The 19,272-nt window shown below is 37.7% G+C and overlaps 1 protein-coding gene across 4 annotated transcripts in view; it reads left to right on the top strand.

Annotated features, from left to right (window-relative positions):
• DOCK4 (dedicator of cytokinesis 4) overlaps positions 1 to 19,272 on the top strand; it is a 387,382-nt gene that overhangs the window by 137,857 nt on the left and 230,253 nt on the right. For all 4 annotated transcript variants that reach the window (XM_032221143.1, XM_032221144.1, XM_032221142.1 and 1 more), the window contains exon 6: positions 16,739 to 16,887. In XM_032221143.1, the coding sequence (XP_032077034.1) occupies positions 16,739 to 16,887 (149 nt within the window). The remainder of the gene's footprint in view (positions 1 to 16,738; positions 16,888 to 19,272) is intronic.

Here is a 19,272-nt window from a genome sequence, read left to right as displayed (position 1 = left end):
TTTTTATCCAAAATGCCTTAACCTTTCGACATGTCCACCATATATGAAAATATGTAGCATCGAGAGAACCACATCTCGAACATTTAGGCTGTACATTCGGATACATAGAGGCCAGCTTTTTAGGATCTAAATGCCATCTATAAAACATCTTATAAAAATTTTCTCTCAAATTTTGTGCTTGTGTAAATTTCACATTTCTTACCCATATTCTTTCCCACGTGTCCAGCATTATTGGTTCTTCAATATTCTGAGCCCACTTTATCATACAGTCTTTAATCAATTCCGTTTCCGAATCCATCTGTATTAGTACATTATATATCCTCTTTATATGCATTGAGCTTTGATCTCTTATTTGTTTAAACAGATTATCCTCAACTTTGACAAAACCAATTTTTTGGTCTATTTTCCACCTGGCCTGTAATTGGCCATACTGGAACCATGTTTGAACTACCTTCTCCTCTTTTAGTACCTCTAAAGATTTTAATTGTAGCACCCCCCTTTCTGAAGTGAGAAGTTGTCTGTAAGTGGTTCTATCGTGTTTTTGTTCTATATTCATATTTTCAATTGCATGTCTAGGAATTGCCCACATGGGCAACTTATCATTTAGTTTATGTTGATATTTTTTCCAGACCCGCAATAAAGCATTTCTTAAAATATGATTTTTAAAGTTCTTATCCAATTTTTTGTTGAATAACAAGTAAGCATGCCAACCATATACCAAATCATGTCCCTCGATATTCAATATTCTATCATTGGTTAAATGGGTCCAATCACTAATTGCAGATAATGCCACTGCATCATAATATAATTTTAAATTAGGTAGTTTCAATCCTCCTCTCTCACGTACATCTTGCATTATTTTCATCTTTACCCTCGGCTTCTTTCGTGCCCATACAAATTTGTTGATACCCTTCTGCCATTCTAAAAGATTCGCATTTTTTTTAAGTATTGGTAACATTTGGAAAAGAAATAAAAATTTTGGTAAAATGTTCATTTTCACTGCCGCTATCCTATCCAGCAAAGATAAGTGCAATTTCTCCCATTTTTCCTTCTCCGTCTGTATACTATGCCAAAGTGGTTCATAATTATGCTTATATAATTTCCCATTTGAAGTTAAAATGTTAACTCCAAGATATTTGACTTTTTTAACTACCTCACATCCTAGCATCACTCCTAATTCTTCCTTTTGTTTAGTATTCATATTTATAGCTAATATTTTAGTTTTTCCTAAATTTATTTTAAAGCCAGAGACTTGACCATATTGATTAATCGTATTCATTAAGACCATACTGGATTTCTGCGGTTGTTCCAATATTATGACCAAATCATCCGCAAAAGCGCGGACTCTATATTCTTGCTGCCTAATCTTGATCCCTTTTAAACCATCCAAGCCCCGTATTTTATTCAATAATACTTCCAAAGTTATAATGAACAATAGTGGGGACAAAGGACAGCCCTGTCTTCTACCTTTTTCGATTTGAAAGGAGTCTGTTAAACTTCCGTTGACTATGATTTGAGCTGTTTGCTGTTGGTATATTGCTTTAATTGACCGTAAAAAGCTATCTCCTATCTGCATTTTTTGCAATATCTTCAACAGAAATTGCCAATTAACTCGATCAAAGGCCTTCTCAGCATCCAAAAATATGAACGCAGCAGGGATTTGATTGTTCTTTCCCAAATATTCTAAAGCATTAATGATTAATCTAACATTACTCTTCATCTGTCTCCCCTGTATAAAACCTGTTTGGTCAGTATGTATCAATTGTTGAATAACCACCATTAACCTATTTGCTAGTATTTTAGTAAAAATTTTATAATCTACATTAAGTAGTGAAATAGGTCTATAATTTTTTGGTTGGGTAATATCTTGATCTTCTTTGGGTATCAACGATATAAACACTGTCTTCCATGATGGGGGCACTTTACCTTCCGTTTGAATTTTATTAAATAGTTCTCTAAGAGGTTCTACCATTTCTAACTGTAAGTTTTTATAGTAAACCGCTGTCAGGCCATCTGTGCCTGATGCTTTCCCTAACTTTAGTTGTTTGATTACCTGCAGGATTTCCCCAGAGGTTATTGGTTGGTTCAACTTTTGCCTCTACTCTTCTCTAACTAGGGGTATTTTCTCTTTATCGAAGTATTTGTCTATGTCTAAACCCCTAATTTTGTCCCCTTTGTACAATTCTGTAAAAAATTCCCGAAATGCCTTTTGAATCTCCTCTTGTTGAAACATCTCCTTCCCTCTATAACACAATTTAGATACATTTCGATTTTTTCTTTTTTTCCTAATCTGATAAGCCAACCACCTGCCGGGTTTGTTTGCGTTACAAAATGTATTGTGTTTTGCATATAATAAACTAGTGGCTACCTGGTCAGAGATCAACATATCAAATTGGGATTTTAATATGGAGTTTGCTTCTTTAGCCTTTGTATCGCCTGGATTTAATATTAGTTCCAACTCTTTCCCTTTAATTTCCTCTTCCAATTCTTTTCGTTTTTGCCCTTGTTTATATCTATGTATTTTGTTTATATTCATCAGTACTCCTCTCATATACGCTTTGCTTGCATCCCATACAAATTCCATAGATGTACCCTTATTCATGTTGAGAACAAAGTATTCAGATAACAATTTTTTACAATCATTAATATACTTTTCATATCTAAATAAGTTTTCATTCAACCTCCAAGACCTTCTTGCCTGCACTACCCTTCCCAATTCCATCCAAACTGGGTTATGATCCGAAAGAACCCTCGCCGCAATCTTTGTCTTCTTCACCCTAGAAAGTAAATCATTAGTGATTAGTATAAAATCAATCCTTGAAAGAGATTGATGTCTATCAGAAAAAAAGGTGAAGTCATATTCTTCTGCATTTCTTTCTCACCAAGCGTCTCTCAATTCGAAGTCGTCCATCATGTCAAAAAAGGATTTGGGTAATTTAGCTCGGATTTTAGTATTTGGGCGAGAGGTCTTCTTATCTCTTTTAGTGTCAATCACACCGTTCCAGTCACCCAATAGTATACAAGACTTAAAGTCCCACTGTACTAATTTAACATGAAGATTTCTATAAAATCCGTCTTGCTGTTGATTAGGAGCATAAATTCCCAAAAGTAGTGTCTTTTTCCCTTCTAAGATTAGGTCTAGTGCGATATATCTTCCAAAGGGATCTGCTTCAATTAGTTCAGCCTTAATGTCTTTTCTTAAGTATACAACTATACCATTCTTCTTTTCCCTAGCGGAAGCTGCAAAATGTTGACCAAGTTTTGAGTTGATCAAATATTTTTGATCAGTTGACTTGATATGAGTTTCTTGCAAACAAATTACATCATTCTTAAACTGTTTGAGATAATGAAATATTTTCTTCCTCTTCTGTGGAGAATTCAGTCCGTTGACATTCCATGTTAAAATCTTAGTTGTCATCTTTGGTTGGTTGAAGCATTTTTAGAGCTTCCTGCATGGCCTGTCTAACCTTTGGCCTGGCTCCTCCCACGGCTTCTGAGCTTGTTGCTGTAACTCCCTGGTCGATGGCCGGTGATTGTTGAGATTGTTGCATTGTTGCTTGTTTTTCCATTTGTCTGGTAGTCATACAGCTAGGTCTTTGTTCCCTGACCCCTTGCCCTTCCGGGAGGAGGAGATGGTACGTTTTATCTTGTAGTTTTGTGGTTTGCTGTTTATCTTGTCCTTCTCGTGGTCTTTCTCCAGATGCAGATGATTCAGGGTGTCCCACCTTCAGAATCTTGTGATAGAAATCTCGAGCTTTCCATACAGAGTTGAGACGATATCTTTGCTTGCCAAATGTAATTATAATACCAAATGGCACATCCCATCTATACTGTATCTGACGGTTTCTGAGCTCTTCCACTAGAAAAGCATAATCTCTCCTGGCTCTTAGCATTTGAGGTGGTATTTCTTTCAAGACAATCAAATCCTGTCCGCCAATTTGAAGCCTGGTGTTATAGGACTCTTGTAGTATCATGTTTCTGAACTCTGTTGTATCAAAGTATATAACTACATCTCGGGGGAGTTGCTTCTGTTTTGCCGCCCAAGAGTTAACGTGATAAATTTTATCGATCTGCCAGTCAAAGTTGGACCCCAGTCTTCCCACCAGACGGTCAAAAGCCTCTGAAAAAATCTGCTTCAAGTTCTCCTGTTTATCTTCACGCAGCCCCCTGACTCTTAATGCAAGCTCCATCTGTCTGTACTGTATCATAATAATTTGTTTTTCAGCATTTTCAACTTTTTGTTGCACCACTTCAGTTTTGGATGTCAAATTAGTGTTGGCTTCATTAAGAACCTCTAAGTTATCTTCCATTCCAGAAACATATTCTGTCAGTACATTTACAAGTCCCATCATATCATCATTTATTTTGGCGATCCTAGTATCAAACTTATCATATAAGACTTTCATCTCATTCTTTATTTCCTCTCTGAATTCTCTGAAAGTTTCTAAATTCTGCTCTCTAAATTCTCTAAAAGTTTCCAAAAAGAATTCTTTCGTTAGCAAATCTCCACTAGGGGGCATAGAGGGTGGAGGCTGCAACTTTGTGCCAGGTATGGGGGACGTAGCCCTAGGAGGTAATTTCCCAGGATTTAATTTTGATGCCATTATGTCTTTTCTTCAAGCAATTAATCAAACTCTGCTGGCCCGCTGTGCAGCTTACAAAAAAAAAAGAAAAGTTCCTCCCTTTTTGCAGAGAGTTTGCGGAAAGTTTCAAAAGATTAACATTATACCAAAACAGTTCAGCAATTACACCTCTGTTTGGAATGTCTCTATATTAGCAAAGAGTCTTTTAAAACTTAAAGGTTGATAAGAAGAAAAAAAATCTTGTAATCTCTTCAGAGAAGTGGAGCTAATTTGTGAGAGACTATTCCTTTGATCTTTGTTATCACTGTCTTTGCCGAGGAGTTAGGAATGTACCATTATTGCAATTGCGGAAGCTGCAGAATCGCCATCTTGGGAGCAATTGCACAAAGGAAACTCTTGTAAAACTGAAGCTAGGATTTTTTTTTAGGAAAAGCAAATAAAGTTCTCAGGTACGGACTCTGCTTGTATTAGTTTCAGATAAATATCTCAAAAATTGTCCTAAGAGGGGGTTCCTTGCTTTGCGCTGTAAAAACAGCCGAGGTTTCTGGCCGGAGATATGACTCAGCCTTGGTTGCCCCCCCCTTCTGTTCGCAGCAGGAAAAAAAAGCTGCAAACTTCAAAGAAAGCTCTTACCAGCTGGATCTCTCTCTCAGTCTTCTTGCCTGAAGAATGAGATATCTGCTAGGTGTTTAGGCAGATAATGCAACTAGAAACCTGGGGGCAGCTCAATTAAGCCGCTGCCAACAGCAAGGTCCCGCCCCGGAAGTCCAATAAAGCAGGGGTTTTTGAGAACGGCCCGGGATGTGGGAAAAATTATGAAAAGGCGTGCCTGTCCCGCCAGATGTGGAACATCTGGTCACCTTACATATGGGACACTACAAAAGCTTTTACTAGAAGGTTGACAACAGCATATTTGGCAAGGAAAAACAAGGAAAAGAGACAAAAACAAGAAGCATTAGAGAAAGAACTTAAAAAACTAGAAATAGATTTGCAAAAAGACCCGCAAGAAGCAAAAATAAAGGAGAAAAAAGAACTGATAAAACACAAATTTATATTTAATGACACAAGAAGAGATGCCCCCCCCAAAAAAATCAAATTTGCAAAACAAAACTATTTTGAAAATGCGAATAAACCAGGAAGATGGTTAGCACATGAACTGAAAAAAGAATAATGCACCACTTACAAGATGAAAGAGGAAACATACAATACCGGAAAACAAAGAAAACATATTACAAGACAACATTGAACAATACTTAAATAAAAAGAATCTACATGAAATAGAGAAAGAGGGAAGAGAAATGCTAAACAAAAAAATCCCAATGATGGAATTAAAGGAAGCACTGAAGAGACAAAAAAATAATAATAACTCTCGCAGACGGTATATCTGTAGAATTTTATAAAGCCACACAAGAACAAATAGAAACAGCGATTTTAGATTTATTTAATGAAGCACTTATAGAGAAGATTTTTTTTAAGATCTTTATTACGGTCAAAGACCAGCAATATACATTTGTTTTTACACTATATTAAAAAATACTAACATTAAAATATAATTAAAAAGTATTGACATTAAAAGTGGATAATAACATTATGGTCCAAAGAGAAGCACTTATAGAAGCGAAGCTACCAAAATCATGGAGGGAAGCGTATATAACATTGATACCCAAAGAAGATTCGGACCATCAACAAATAAAAAAATTACAGACCAATTTCTTTAGTAAACGCAGACTATAAAATCTTTAAATCAATAATGGCAGAGCGAATAAAAAAATATTAAATGAAATCATTCACATAGATCAAAACGGCTTCTTACCAAAACATTATTCCTATTTCAAGTGGTACCAATTAGCCTAGGGAATTTTTTTTTCATAGATCTAAATAAATTAATAGCATGATTCATCTGGTCAGGGAAAAAAACCATGAATTTAATTAAAACTCCTACAGGACAGTAGAGAAAAAGAGGTTTTGGACTCCTGGATTGGGAGCTTTACTATCAAGCAGCAGCTCTCACCTGGGTAAGGGATTGGGTTAACCTTAAGAATAGGAGAATACTAACATCAGAAGGATATAATTTAGAATTGGGTTGGCACGCCTATATTTGGGATGGGAAAGACCCCTAGATACTTTCAAAGACATCGAATCAGAAATGCCCTACTTCAAATTTGGTCAAAAATTAAAATAAAACATTATAACAAAATTCCAAAATTCCAGTTATCCACTATGGAAGCATTGATCTATCTGAATTTATTGGACATAAATAAAATGATAAGATACGAAGACATATTAGATAACCAAGAAAGACTAAAAACAAGGCAAGAACTGAAAGACAAGGGAACAGACAAAGGCTGGTGGCCATATTTACAAATACAGGCAAGGTGTAAAAAAGAGAAAGGGATGGATTTTATAAGGAGCCACAAGAACTGGATAAAATTCTACAGGGAACCAAAGAAAAATTTATTTAAAAAATATATCATTATTTATTAAAATTTAAAATGGAAGAAGAAACGGTGAAAGAAATGATGATAACATGGGCGACAAATTTTGGGTATACTATAGAATTGGCAGAATTGGAAAATTTGGAAATAAATTACAAATTAACGATGGCAATGGCATATAGAGAGAAACATGTACAAGATGTTTTACAGATGGCATCTCCCACCAGCAAGAATTGAGAAAATGTTCCTGGAGTGCTCACCTATCTGTTGAAAATGCAACCAACAGCACAGAACATACTACTATATGTGGTGGACGTGTGCATCTGTGAAAAAATATTGGAAAAAAATAAAAGATTGGCTGGAGAAGATTATCACACACCAAATTGAACTAAAACCAGAATTATTTCTGTTAGGAATTATAAAAGGAAATTATGAAAAAAATATTAAATACTTAATTCTACACATAATCATGGCAGTGAGAATTGCATTCGCATAAAACTGGAAAAATAATTACACACCAACAGAAGAAAATGTAATAAAAAATATTGGAATGTGCAGAGATGGATAGGCTCATGAAAGAATTAAAAGAGAAAGAAGCATCTGAATATTATTCCATATGGAATTTATGGTATAATTGGCTAGAAGAAAAGGGGGCAAAGCAGGAAAGCAAAAAAGAAAGATCAACAAATTAAAAAACAACCACAAAACCGGAAAATGATTAAAAGATAGAAATACGAAATAGACTGTAGCAAATAAATAATAGGAAATGGATACAAAATGTCTCAAATGTAATAAAAAAGCTCCATTTCAGCCAGCAAGGTGCCAGGTGAAGCCTCTGGATAGCCAAACGGGGTTTTTGAGGGGCGGAATGCAGGACAAATGTTGCAGAGCCTCTGTGGTTATTCGTAAGGGCAAACAGCTTCCATGGTGCTGCAAGATTTGTGATTTCATGCCTTGTTTCGAAACACTTAGAGGGCGCTGATCGCGTAACTTTGAACGTTTGCTAAGGGAAGGCTTGTAACCTGGGGATTGCCTGTATTTTGCTGGTTTACTAATTCAGTCACTATGTCAAAGAATGAAATAAGATTGGTTTGGCATGATCTGTTTTTAATAAACTCAGGCTGACTGCTAGTTATTACTTTACTCGTTTCTAGATGTTGACAGATCTTTTTTTAATTATCTTTTCCAGTATCTTCCTAGTTATTTATGTTAGGCTGATTGATCTATAGATTCCTGGGTCCCCCCCCTTTTTTTTTGAAGATGGGAACCACATCAGCTCTTTTCCAGTCCTCTAGTAGTTCATCAGGTCCCAGTGATTTGTATTCATCAAGATCAGACAGGTGTTCTCTTACTTTTATTTCTAGTCTATCTTTACAGTTATGTTTTTGGTAGTTTGGGGGTTTTTTTGTGAATGAAGACCAATGCGAAGAATGAGTTAAGCAGTTCTGCTGTCTCTCTGCTGCCTTTTATTTTCTTGCCGTCTTCTCTCTTTAGTGGATCGACTGTTTCCGTAATTTTTTTTCTTGTTGTTTATATGTTGGAAGAAACTTTTTAAATTATCTTTGACTTTTGCCTTTGCTTTCCTGACTTTGTCTTTGCAGATTCTGGCTATCTGCTGTTATTCTGCCTTAGTTATTGTGTCCCTCTCTCCATTTTTTGTACCTGTCCTTTTTGTCTTTCAATTTGTCAGAGAAATGTTTATGCAGCCATGCTGGTTTCTTCTTGGATTTCTTGTTTTTCATTTTCAGAGGTATTGTGCTGGACTGGGCTTTTATTATCATATTTTTCAGAGTTTCCCAAGCTCTTGAGTTGTTTTCCCCTTTAGGATTTTCATCCAAGGAATCTTTTCCAAATTCTTTCTGAGTTTGTCAAAATTAGCTCTTTTAATAGTGATTTGATGGTGGGTTGAGAGGGGTAAGGAGGACCCCTAGACTGATCTCCAATTTCTAAAACAAGTAATGATTGCGGTCAAAGCAGAGTACAGTTTTTGTGAAACAGCATGTAGTTCCAGACTAACAGCATTAGTCCATAAAGAATAACTGAGAATGCTATCCACTTGTATGTGAAGAGTACACATGGATTTTAATCACTATTTTATGGGATAATTTTTTCTTTCACTCTTTTTTTATTATTAGAGACATTTTGATGTTTCTAGTGCCTGAAACAGATTATATGCAACTGAAGACAAGGTGTGCCTATAGATCAGAGCTTTAATATGCAGCCATTTGTGTCATATCATAGATCATAGTTCTTTCTATTCAATGTGGTATAATACTGAGGTATTTATGGTGCTGGGAGTCTGTATATTGGTATTAATCTTAAAGCAGAGGTTGAATAGCTCAAACACAATAATCTGCCCATCTCTTTAATTGCTGTTAAACAAGAAATAATGCTATGGAGATTCCTAGTCATCCAGCTCATAGTTGTTCCAAAGGTGCTTTTTCTGGAGGCAATTGGACTTTTTGGTTTTTCTTTAAAGACATTTCACTTCTCATCCAAGAAGCTTCTTCAGCTCTGATGAGAAGTGAAACATCTTCAAAGAAAAACCAGAAAGTCCAGTTGCCTCTTGAAAAAGCACTTTTGGGACATCTCAGTCAAAAGCTAATGTAGAACTGTCTCACCTTTTAGGAGATGCTAGACATGTGAGCACAATAATGAACATGAGGTACTAAAATATTTATCCACTTTCTAAAAACAAAGAAATATAGAATACTGCCTTATTTCATTGTTAAACCAGTTATTTATTTAGCTTAGCATTTACTACATTGGCTCCAATATAATGAGAGAATAAGTTTTTAAGGTAGTGAGAAAAAGAGTGAAGGAAAGGAAAGGAGAGGGGAGGATAAGAGAGGGGAGGGACTTGGAATTCTTGAGCTTTCGCCAAGGTGTCTATTCGGTATTTCTTTTCCCTCCATGTTATCAGCATTCCTTCTGGAAGGAGCCATCTGAACTGGATTCTGTCTCTGTTTAAACGTGTGGAGAGGAAGTTGTATTTCCTTCTCTTCTCTCTGACTCTCCGTGGAGTCTGTTTTAAGATGAGAATTTCTTTACCTTTGTATGTTAGAGAGTCCCCTCTTATTGTACTTAGAATGTCCTCTCTCAGCTGTCTTCTCAACACCCTCACATGGATCTCCCTCGGAAGCCGGTGGCGTCTCGCGAAGCCTGTATTGACTCTATAGGCTTCGTCCAGATCATTAATAACCTCTTTTTTCGGCCTGCCGAGGACTAATCCCAGGATTTCTCCAATCAGCTCCCGGAGGTTTTCATCTTTTGCTTCCTCCACGTTTTGTAGTCTTAAATAATATGCTGATCGCTCTAATTCTAGCTGGAGGATGGCCTCCTCCAGGCTTGAGTTTATAGATTCCAGATTGTCCTCTACTTTGTCTATCCTTTTTTCCGCTATTTCCGTTCTCCCCTTAACATTTTGGATTTCCTGCTCATTTTTCAGCAGCGCTGTTTGTATTACTCCTATGCGTTCCTCAATTCTTCCCATATTGTTTCTTACTTCATGTATTTCATTCTTTACTCCCTCCAGGCCTTTGGTGAGACTTTCACCCATCCTCAGTATTGTCTCTTGTAGGGAGTCCATTGTTACTTCCTGGTCTTGCAGGGTTGGGGCTGCCTTATCTCCCGTTTGCCTGCCCTCAGGGGACTTTTCCCTCACCGGGGTAGATAGGGGAGTTTGCTTTTTACTCCCTTTAATTAAAGTTACTGTTTTGGTTGCCATTTGCTTTAATTCAGCTCTTCCCCTTTAAGGTGTAAGCCTAGTACCTTCTGAATGCTGTTTGGGTAGTTATACAGAGCCCGGGGTACATACAGGGTAATTAAGCTGGAGCAGGACTGTGAAATATAGGCTCAGTTAATTCTCTAGTATCTGGGAGAGTCAGGAAGAGAAACGTTTCAGCGTGATACGACAGGGTGCAGGAGAGGCCAGAAAGTATTTAGAACTCACCCATCAATCTCTTCCTGTTGTCAGTGTAGTGTTTTCCTTCTGCTGTCTCTGGCTGTAATATGACACCGCGTACTTCAAACCCTTGTGATTAAGCTTCTTTCCTTTTTCCTTTTTCCCAGGCAGGCAAATCCAGCTGACTGCCTTTCTCTTCTTAGTCTGTTAATCCTCAAATTTAAATAGTCCAAAGCCTCAGTCTCCTTCTGTCCACTACGTCAATCAGCTTTCACAAAAGATTACTGTTTGTATTTAATAGCCGCTGCAGATAAATGCTCCCACACACGTATCTGTATTTATTGCAGTAAAGTTGTTTATCTTTTAGATTTAGGCTTTTAAGTCAGATCTTGTGATTACCGTCATTCGATCCACTATGTTCCCCTGCAGTTGTCTCCCTTCCTTATTAGTGGCTGGCAGTCACGCCTTCTGGTCGGCCATTAATCAGCCGACCTCTTTTGCACGAACTCTGAGGGAGCCTCTTGCTTCGTGGGGGGAGATCGCCTTTCACCCTCCACTGCACAGAAGCTTCCCCTCTCCAAAGGTCCTCGCACCTCGAAGGGACCTTGCCTATTACGGCCACGCTCGTGGAAAGACCGGGCGAACCGAACAGAGAGTCTGTCAGCAGCTCGTTCCAGCGTGACGCCAGACCGGAAGTGTCTAGCAGACGATGAGAGATTTAATAAAGAAGGACTTTTAAGACAGGAGGACACTATAATTGACACTCAACCAGAGGGGCGGGGGCCAGGAGAGGCCAGAGAACGAGAGAGATATGGCAGAGAAGATCCGAGAGCAAGGTCACCCATCGAGACTCGATCCAAAGGCGCCCTCAAAGCGAATAATGTGTAAGGGAATTGAAGAATGGGAAACGAATGTACTATCAGCAAATGTAAATGGTCTTAACATAACTTCCAAAAGAAAACGTGTACTGTTGGATCTAGTGAAACAAAAGTTAGATGTAATCTGTCTGCAGGAAACCCACATTAAAGAAAAATACAATAACCTGTTGGTCTGTCCAAAACTAGGTAAAACATTCTGCTCGTCAGCACAAACCAGAAAAAGAGGAATTGTAATGTATATAAAAGAATGGTTGAACCCCAAATTAATATATGCAGACAAAGACGGTAGGGTATTAATGGTGGAGATAATTAATGGTGGGAAAAAATTTTTACTAGTTGGAATCTATGCCCCAAATCAAAAACAAGAGAGATTTTATATTAATCTATATAAGAGGATAAATGAAATAGAGTGGCAAAATATATGTATTCTAGGGGATTTCAACGCTATTGCAGACGGTAAGATGGACTATAAGGGTACTCACAAGAAAAGCACAAGAAGGAAACTACCGTCTGCCTATGTAAATATGGTGAAGGATTTAGATCTTTATGATGTCTGGCGAGCAATGAATGACAAGATGCAACAGTACACATTTTACTCCCATCCACATAATTCATGGTCCCGTATCGACATGGTTTGGTCAAACTCGGAGCTACTCATGGATACTGTAAATATTGAAATAATAACCAACAAGTGGGCCGATCATCACCCAGTCTCATGGCAATGGAAAGGGAAGGCAAGGATAAAAGCCAGGTGGACATTAAACCAGAACATACTACAAGAGAAACAATTTGTACAACAAATAGAAAAGGAATTGGGCTACTTCTTTAAAGAAAACGGTAAAGAGCAGACCTCAATACAAAATGTTTGGGACACGATGAAGGCAGTTGTGAGGGGAATATCCATAGCCTATACAATAAGAAGAAACAAAATACACAGGGAAAAACTTAATACACTGAACAAAGAATTAAGAGAGACGGAACTGCTGACACAGAAAGAGCCAGAAAATAGTAGACACAGGGAAAAAGGAGAGTTAATTAAACACCAAATAAATTTGATCTCTCAAGAGGAAATAGCACAAAACATTAAGAGAATGAAGCAGAATTATTTTGAACATGCAAATAAAACTGGGAGATGGTTGGCCCACAAAATAAGAAAGGAGAAGGTCAAAAGAATTATTAAACAACTGTATGACGAGGAGGGGAATTTGAAACAAGAAATAGGAGAAAAGAAAAAGATAGTACAGAACTATTATAGGAAACTATATAAACAAGACGAAATTAATGAACAAGACATTAGAAAATACCTTATAAAGCAGAAGCTTCCAGTCTTGTCGGAGGAGATGAGAGAGATGCTCGATAAAGAAATCACACAAGAAGAACTGAAAAAGGCCATTCAAAAACAAAAAAACAATAAAACACCTGGGCCGGATGGGCTTCCGTCGGAAATATATAAAAAAACTTCAAAATACCATAGAAGATAAACTATTAGAACTATGTAATGAGGCATTACAAAATGGTAGGGTCCCAAAATCATGGGGGGAAGCTTACATCACCCTAATACCAAAGGAAGAGGCGGACAGTAGCAAGGTCCAAAATTATAGACCCATATCCCTGTTAAATGCAGATTACAAAATCTTTGTATCAATATTGGCGGAAAGACTAAAAATAATATTAAATCAGAGTATACATTCGGATCAAAACGGCTTTCTCCCAAAAAGACATATTAGAAACAATACAAGAATAATAATTGATACCCTGGAATTCTATCAAACAAGATCCGAGAAACAACTCGCATTAATCTTTGTCGACGCTCAGAAATCCTTTGATAACCTAGATTGGAACTTTCTAACCACTCAACTAAAAATGATGAAATTTGGCGATAAATTTATTAGGATTATAGAATCTGTATATTCACGGCAATCTGCAAATATTATAGTCAATGGGGAACTAACGGAGAGGATACAAATTGGAAAGGGTGTTAGACAAGGGTGCCCGCTCTCCCCACTACTATTTATTACGTCACTAGAGGTCCTTTTAAATCGGATAAGATCAAATCAGGAAATTAGGGGCTTGACCATAAAAAGAGAACAATATAAAGTACAGGCCTTCGCGGATGACATGGTCTTTATCATAGAAGACCCCTTACTTTCAGGACCGAATTTGATGAAGGACATTGAGAACTTTGGGTGTGTGGCCGGTTTAAAAATAAACAAGGAAAAAACAAAAATGATTATAAAAAACTTCCCCAAAAACCAGATTGGAGAACTAGAGGAAACAATGGAATTAAAGGTAACTAAAAAAATTAAGTATTTAGGGATCTGGCTGTCTGCGAAATGCTCTTCCATAAAAGAAGACAACTATGATAAGTTGTTACAGAATACCCAAAAGGACTTAAAAAACTGGTCAAACAACTGGTCACTACAACTATCACTGATGGGAAGAGTCGCAGTAATTAAAATGAATGTTCTGCCAAAAATCCTCTACCTATTTCAAACGGCACCGGTCAAGCTAGGGGAAAAATTTTATAATGATTTGGACAAAATGATTCGAAACTTTATATGGAATGGTAAAAAGCCCAGAATAAAATATATGCACCTGCAGGATAAAAGAACTCAAGGGGGAATGGGATTACCGGAATGGAAAACATATCATCAAGCAGCAACAACTATGTGGATAAAAGAATGGGTAATGTTAGCTAATAAAAGAATCTTAACAATAGAGGGCCACGACCTGCAATACGGGTGGCATAACTACCTATGGTGCGAGGGAAATAAAATCCACAATTATTTTAGTAGTCACCATTTAAGGGGGGTATTGATTAAGGACTGGCTCGAAATTAGAAGGAGATACTACACGCAACTACCTAAATGGATATCTCCGACGGAAGCCCTGATATACCCGAATTTGGTAAACTTGGATAAAATTGTTACCTACCAACAGCTGCTAGACGACCAAAACAAACTAAACCCCAGGGAAAATTTGGCTGATAAGGGAATAAACATTGATTGGTGGCCATATCTCCAAATTCAAAACAAACACAAATTCGATCTAGCACAACTTGGCTTCCAGAACAAGAACCAGGAATTAGATAAAATTTTAATTGGACCAGATGAGAAATTAATTTCAAAAATATACAACTGCTTACTGATTCGAAAAACGGAAGCAGAAAGGGTAAAAGAAGTCATGGTAACCTGGGCCCAAAACATTGGCCACACAATAGACCTAGACGACTGGGAAAGAGTCTGGGAATGGAACCTAAAATTGACAAAGTCGACGGCCTATAAAGAAAATATATATAAAATGTTCTACCGCTGGCATCTTCCACCGACAAGACTGGCGAAAATGTCTTCAAAAGTTTCGGCCATATGCTGGAAATGTAAAACGGTGCTGGGCACGTACTACCATATGTGGTGGACGTGTCCGGTAGCCAAAGCATATTGGAAGCAAATACTAGGATGGCTGAATGGAATCCTGTCAATTAAACTATGCCTTAAGCCGGAAACTTTCTTATTAGGAATAATAGATCAAAAAATTTGCAAATCTGACCAATACCTCCTAGTCCATACTCTGACAGCGTCAAGGATTGTTTACGCACAGTGCTGGAAGAGTGAAAATGCCCCCACCAACACTATGGTGATGAATAAAATTTTAGAACTAGCAGAAATGAATAGACTGACGATGCGAATTAATGACAAAGAAGACACAGACTTTTATACAGTCTGGGAGAAGCTATACAAATGGCTTGATGAGTCAGTAAAGACCTAGACATAAAAAGAGATAGCTGACTAACCTAATACGATTAAACTAATAACTCAAATGAACAATATACAACAACTGAGAGATAAACGAAAGGAGAAATGTATCAGGGGCGAGAACCCACCGTCGAGCAATTTTGTTACGCTACAATGTTGGGAAAACTTTAAAAAGCTGATAGGAAATCCGCTATAATTACCTGCATAAAATTAGCGATCAAACTTCATTTTAGATGAGGCGAGAGGACTTATAATCCTTGCCTCTTCAAGCAAGGAAAGGGAAAGAAAACCAGGTTGTCCTCAGCAGAGGAAAACATGCAAATGTAATAAAGGTTAGAAGGGAGGGAGGGAGGGCAGTAGGGAAGTCAGGATGGAGAGGAGAAAGGAGAGGAATAGGAAAGGCAGAAGAAGGGGGGAAGGATAAAGAGGAGGAAGAGAAAGAAGAGAAGGGAAAGAAGGTGGGAAGAAAGAAGAAGAGGAGAAAGAGGAAAAACTGGGGAAGGAAGGAGGGAGGGAAGAGAAGAGGGTAGTAAAGAGGGAAAGAGGGAGGGAAAGAAAGAGAGAAGGAGAGTTGAAAGGAAGGAGGGAAGGAGGGAGGAAAGGAGGGAGATTAAAAGGAAGGAGGAGGGAAAGAGGCAGGGAAGGAGGAAAGGTATGTGAGAAGGAGGGGGGGACCGAGGGAGAGAAAGGACGGGGAAGGAAAGGAGGAAAGGAGAAAAGAAAGGAGGGAAGGCAGGGGAGAAGGAAGTAAGGGGGGGAGGGAAGAAAAGAGGGAGGGAAAGATACCTAACCTTTGATGTTTATAATGATTTGATAGTATGGGAATATCGCGAAATGTAGTTGTATTGTTTGTTACAAGTTATGGATGTTGTATTTTCTTTTTACCAATAAAATCTTTATATTAAAAAAAAAAAAAAGAGAGGGGAGGGACTTATTTGTGGGATAGCCTGCCTTTTATTTGCATACAAATAAGAAGAAACTCACTACCAAAACAACCTACACATCCATAAATGTGTATTTGAACAGAGGAGGATTTTTTGAAAAGAAAAGATAACTTAGTTTGACTATTTCCATCTCAATTATCACGGTTTTCCTTCTTTTTCTGGATTATGTTTCTGGAACAACAACAGATTTGAATAAGATACATGATTTTGATTATCTGAAAATTAGCTTCTGTATTTGACAGAGAAATGAAGGTGATTTATTTCACCGACTGTGGCACATAATGAATGAAATCCTAGATCTGCGACGGCAGGTGCTGGTGGGCCATCTGACCCATGATCGGATGAAGGATGTAAAAAGGCACATTACTGCTCGCTTGGACTGGGGCAATGAGTGAGTAAGAGTCAATTGATAAAACTGTTACATTGGTTACTCATCATTATTATTTTAATGTTTATGGCAAGATGACAAAAAGGTAGTGGATTTTGCTGTGTGGTGATAGCTTGTTGCAAGTGGGCTGTAACATAAAGAATAAGCAGCTTTTCAGTAAGAAGGTTTAAAAAACCTTTATTGATGTCCTGAAGCTGTTTATACTTAATAAATGGACAATTTCTAATAAAACCTCTTAAGTGGAAAACAGTTCTTTACTTGCCAAAGTATTCTCTCTTTTTGAGGCAATTTTGTAGGAGATCAGAAGTTTGTCTTAAATTGTGATGGCTGCAGGCAAAAAGAAATGATAAGAAAAGCCCTGTAGGTCTTTGAATGCTGCCAATTGCCTGAATTTATACCCTTCTTTGTTCAGTAACATAGAATGGCTCTGTGTTATGGTTTGGAAGTTCCAGATAGATAGTAGGAGCTGACCATGTAGTTCTTTTCTATCACATTGATACTATACTAGGAAATCCTGAAAGATCGTCATATCTGTTCTATAAAATAGTGTGAGAATATATGTTTGACAACCATTCGAAATTACAGTGACTCTGAAATGTACTTTATTGTCCATAAAGCACTCCTGCCCAGTCATAAAAAAATGTGCTGTGTCCCCCGTCCCCTGTCACATAATTGTGATCTGGATGCTCATCATGTGATGACCATTTGCAGTCACCATCTGTTGGCTTCCCTGGGAAATCAGTGGGGAGGCCAGGATGGAAGTTTGCAAATTGCTTTGCCTACTGAAATGACTCTTTCTTGTCTCTGGGAGCTGGCTGAAAGACTTGCCGTGCTTACCGTGGGGAACTGAATTCCTCCGCCAGGGTGAAGAAATGGAGCTCATATCCTGAAGATCCAACCTCCATTCTTGCAATCCACCAGAGCAGTTGTTTTCAATGCATTAAGGGGATACAAATTCCTCCTGGGGAGTGGAAAACAAAGTTGAGATCCTGAAGATCCAAGCTCTGATCTTAAAGCCTGATGGAACAGTTTCCTTCTGTGCACAAAGGAGAGCTGAACTCAGCATGTAGTTATTTCATTCTGTCTGCTTAATGACCACAACCAGGATTGCAGTCATTGAGTCACATCTCACTTAATGATCAGTTAGGTTCTGGTCCCAATTGTGTTTGTAAGTGGAGGACCACCTATAGTATGGAATTGTGCCAGGGGAAATGTTCCTTAGATGTCCTTAGGTGAAGAGGAACACTCTATAAGAGCTACCTCAAAGATTTGCTATTTCATTTTCAATAATAAATATTGTTTGTGCTTCTCTTGCTTTTGGCTGATATTGCATCTAAATTTGATTTGTTCTGCTGCACTGAGTGAGATGAATTTCTATTTGGATAGAGTCAAAAAAAGTTACAAAGTAAGAAGTACCCACTGGCTTAAAGAATTCAAGAAATCTTTGCTGTTACCTGAATATTTGCTTGAAAACCTTGAGCAAATCAGCCCACTGTTAGAATTTTTATGATAGACAGGTATTTCTTCACGTGTTTATACTTACTAAAAGCATACCATATCAAAGTCTTCACTTTGCTTATTACTGAATACATAATGCTGTTAAATGTTTTGGAAAGTTAATAATTTCTAGAACAATATTTTGTTGGATATATTTGGAATGCTGCCAGGCATAGCTCCTGCTGATCTTGACACTACCTTGCTGAGTTTGAAATACTAACTACAGCATCTATAGAATAGATATGAAGCTTGTCAGAAAGAATAAAAACAGTGGGTTTCTTATATTAATATTATTTGGAAAAAGAGCTGTCTAGAAAACATTTTGGTGCTTTCATTTCCTTTTAAGAGCTTCATTCTAATAGTAAGGTGATGGATGTATAACTCTTTTGGCTCATTCTTCAAAAATGCCAAGTATATTAGGACTTTGTTTTATGTATTTCTGATGTATGTTTCCTGATAGATAAATAGACAGACCTTAGAAAATGAACCATGTCATATATATAAATTTCTATTTCAGAAGTATGCAATCCAGAAATATTATCAATGAGTTCTAACATTATTATTTTTAAAATTTTGCAGTCTAGCCCACAGCTCTGGGATTATCTTGCACCTAATATTCTAATCCAGTGATGGCGAACCTTTTCGGCACCGAGTGGTCAAACCAGAACTCGTTTGTATGTGCATGCGCTGGAGCGCCAGAAACCAGAAGACCAGCTGGCCAGGGCACATGTGCATGCCGGTAGCTGATCTTCCAGTTTCCAACATGTGCATGCATGCCAACCAGCTGATCTGATCTTCGGGCGCGTTGGAGCACTGGAGACCCAGGAACTGGCTGGCTGGCGCATGCATGCCTGTTTGGGGGGCATTTTTTGGCCATTTTTTTGGCCATTT

The sequence above is a fragment of the Thamnophis elegans genome, chromosome 7 (genome assembly GCF_009769535.1).
Source record: "Thamnophis elegans isolate rThaEle1 chromosome 7, rThaEle1.pri, whole genome shotgun sequence".
Classification (NCBI taxonomy): Eukaryota; Metazoa; Chordata; class Lepidosauria; order Squamata; family Colubridae; genus Thamnophis; species Thamnophis elegans.
The sequence above is the reverse complement of the archived record's forward strand: the minus strand, read 5'-3'. Positions and strand labels throughout refer to the sequence as shown.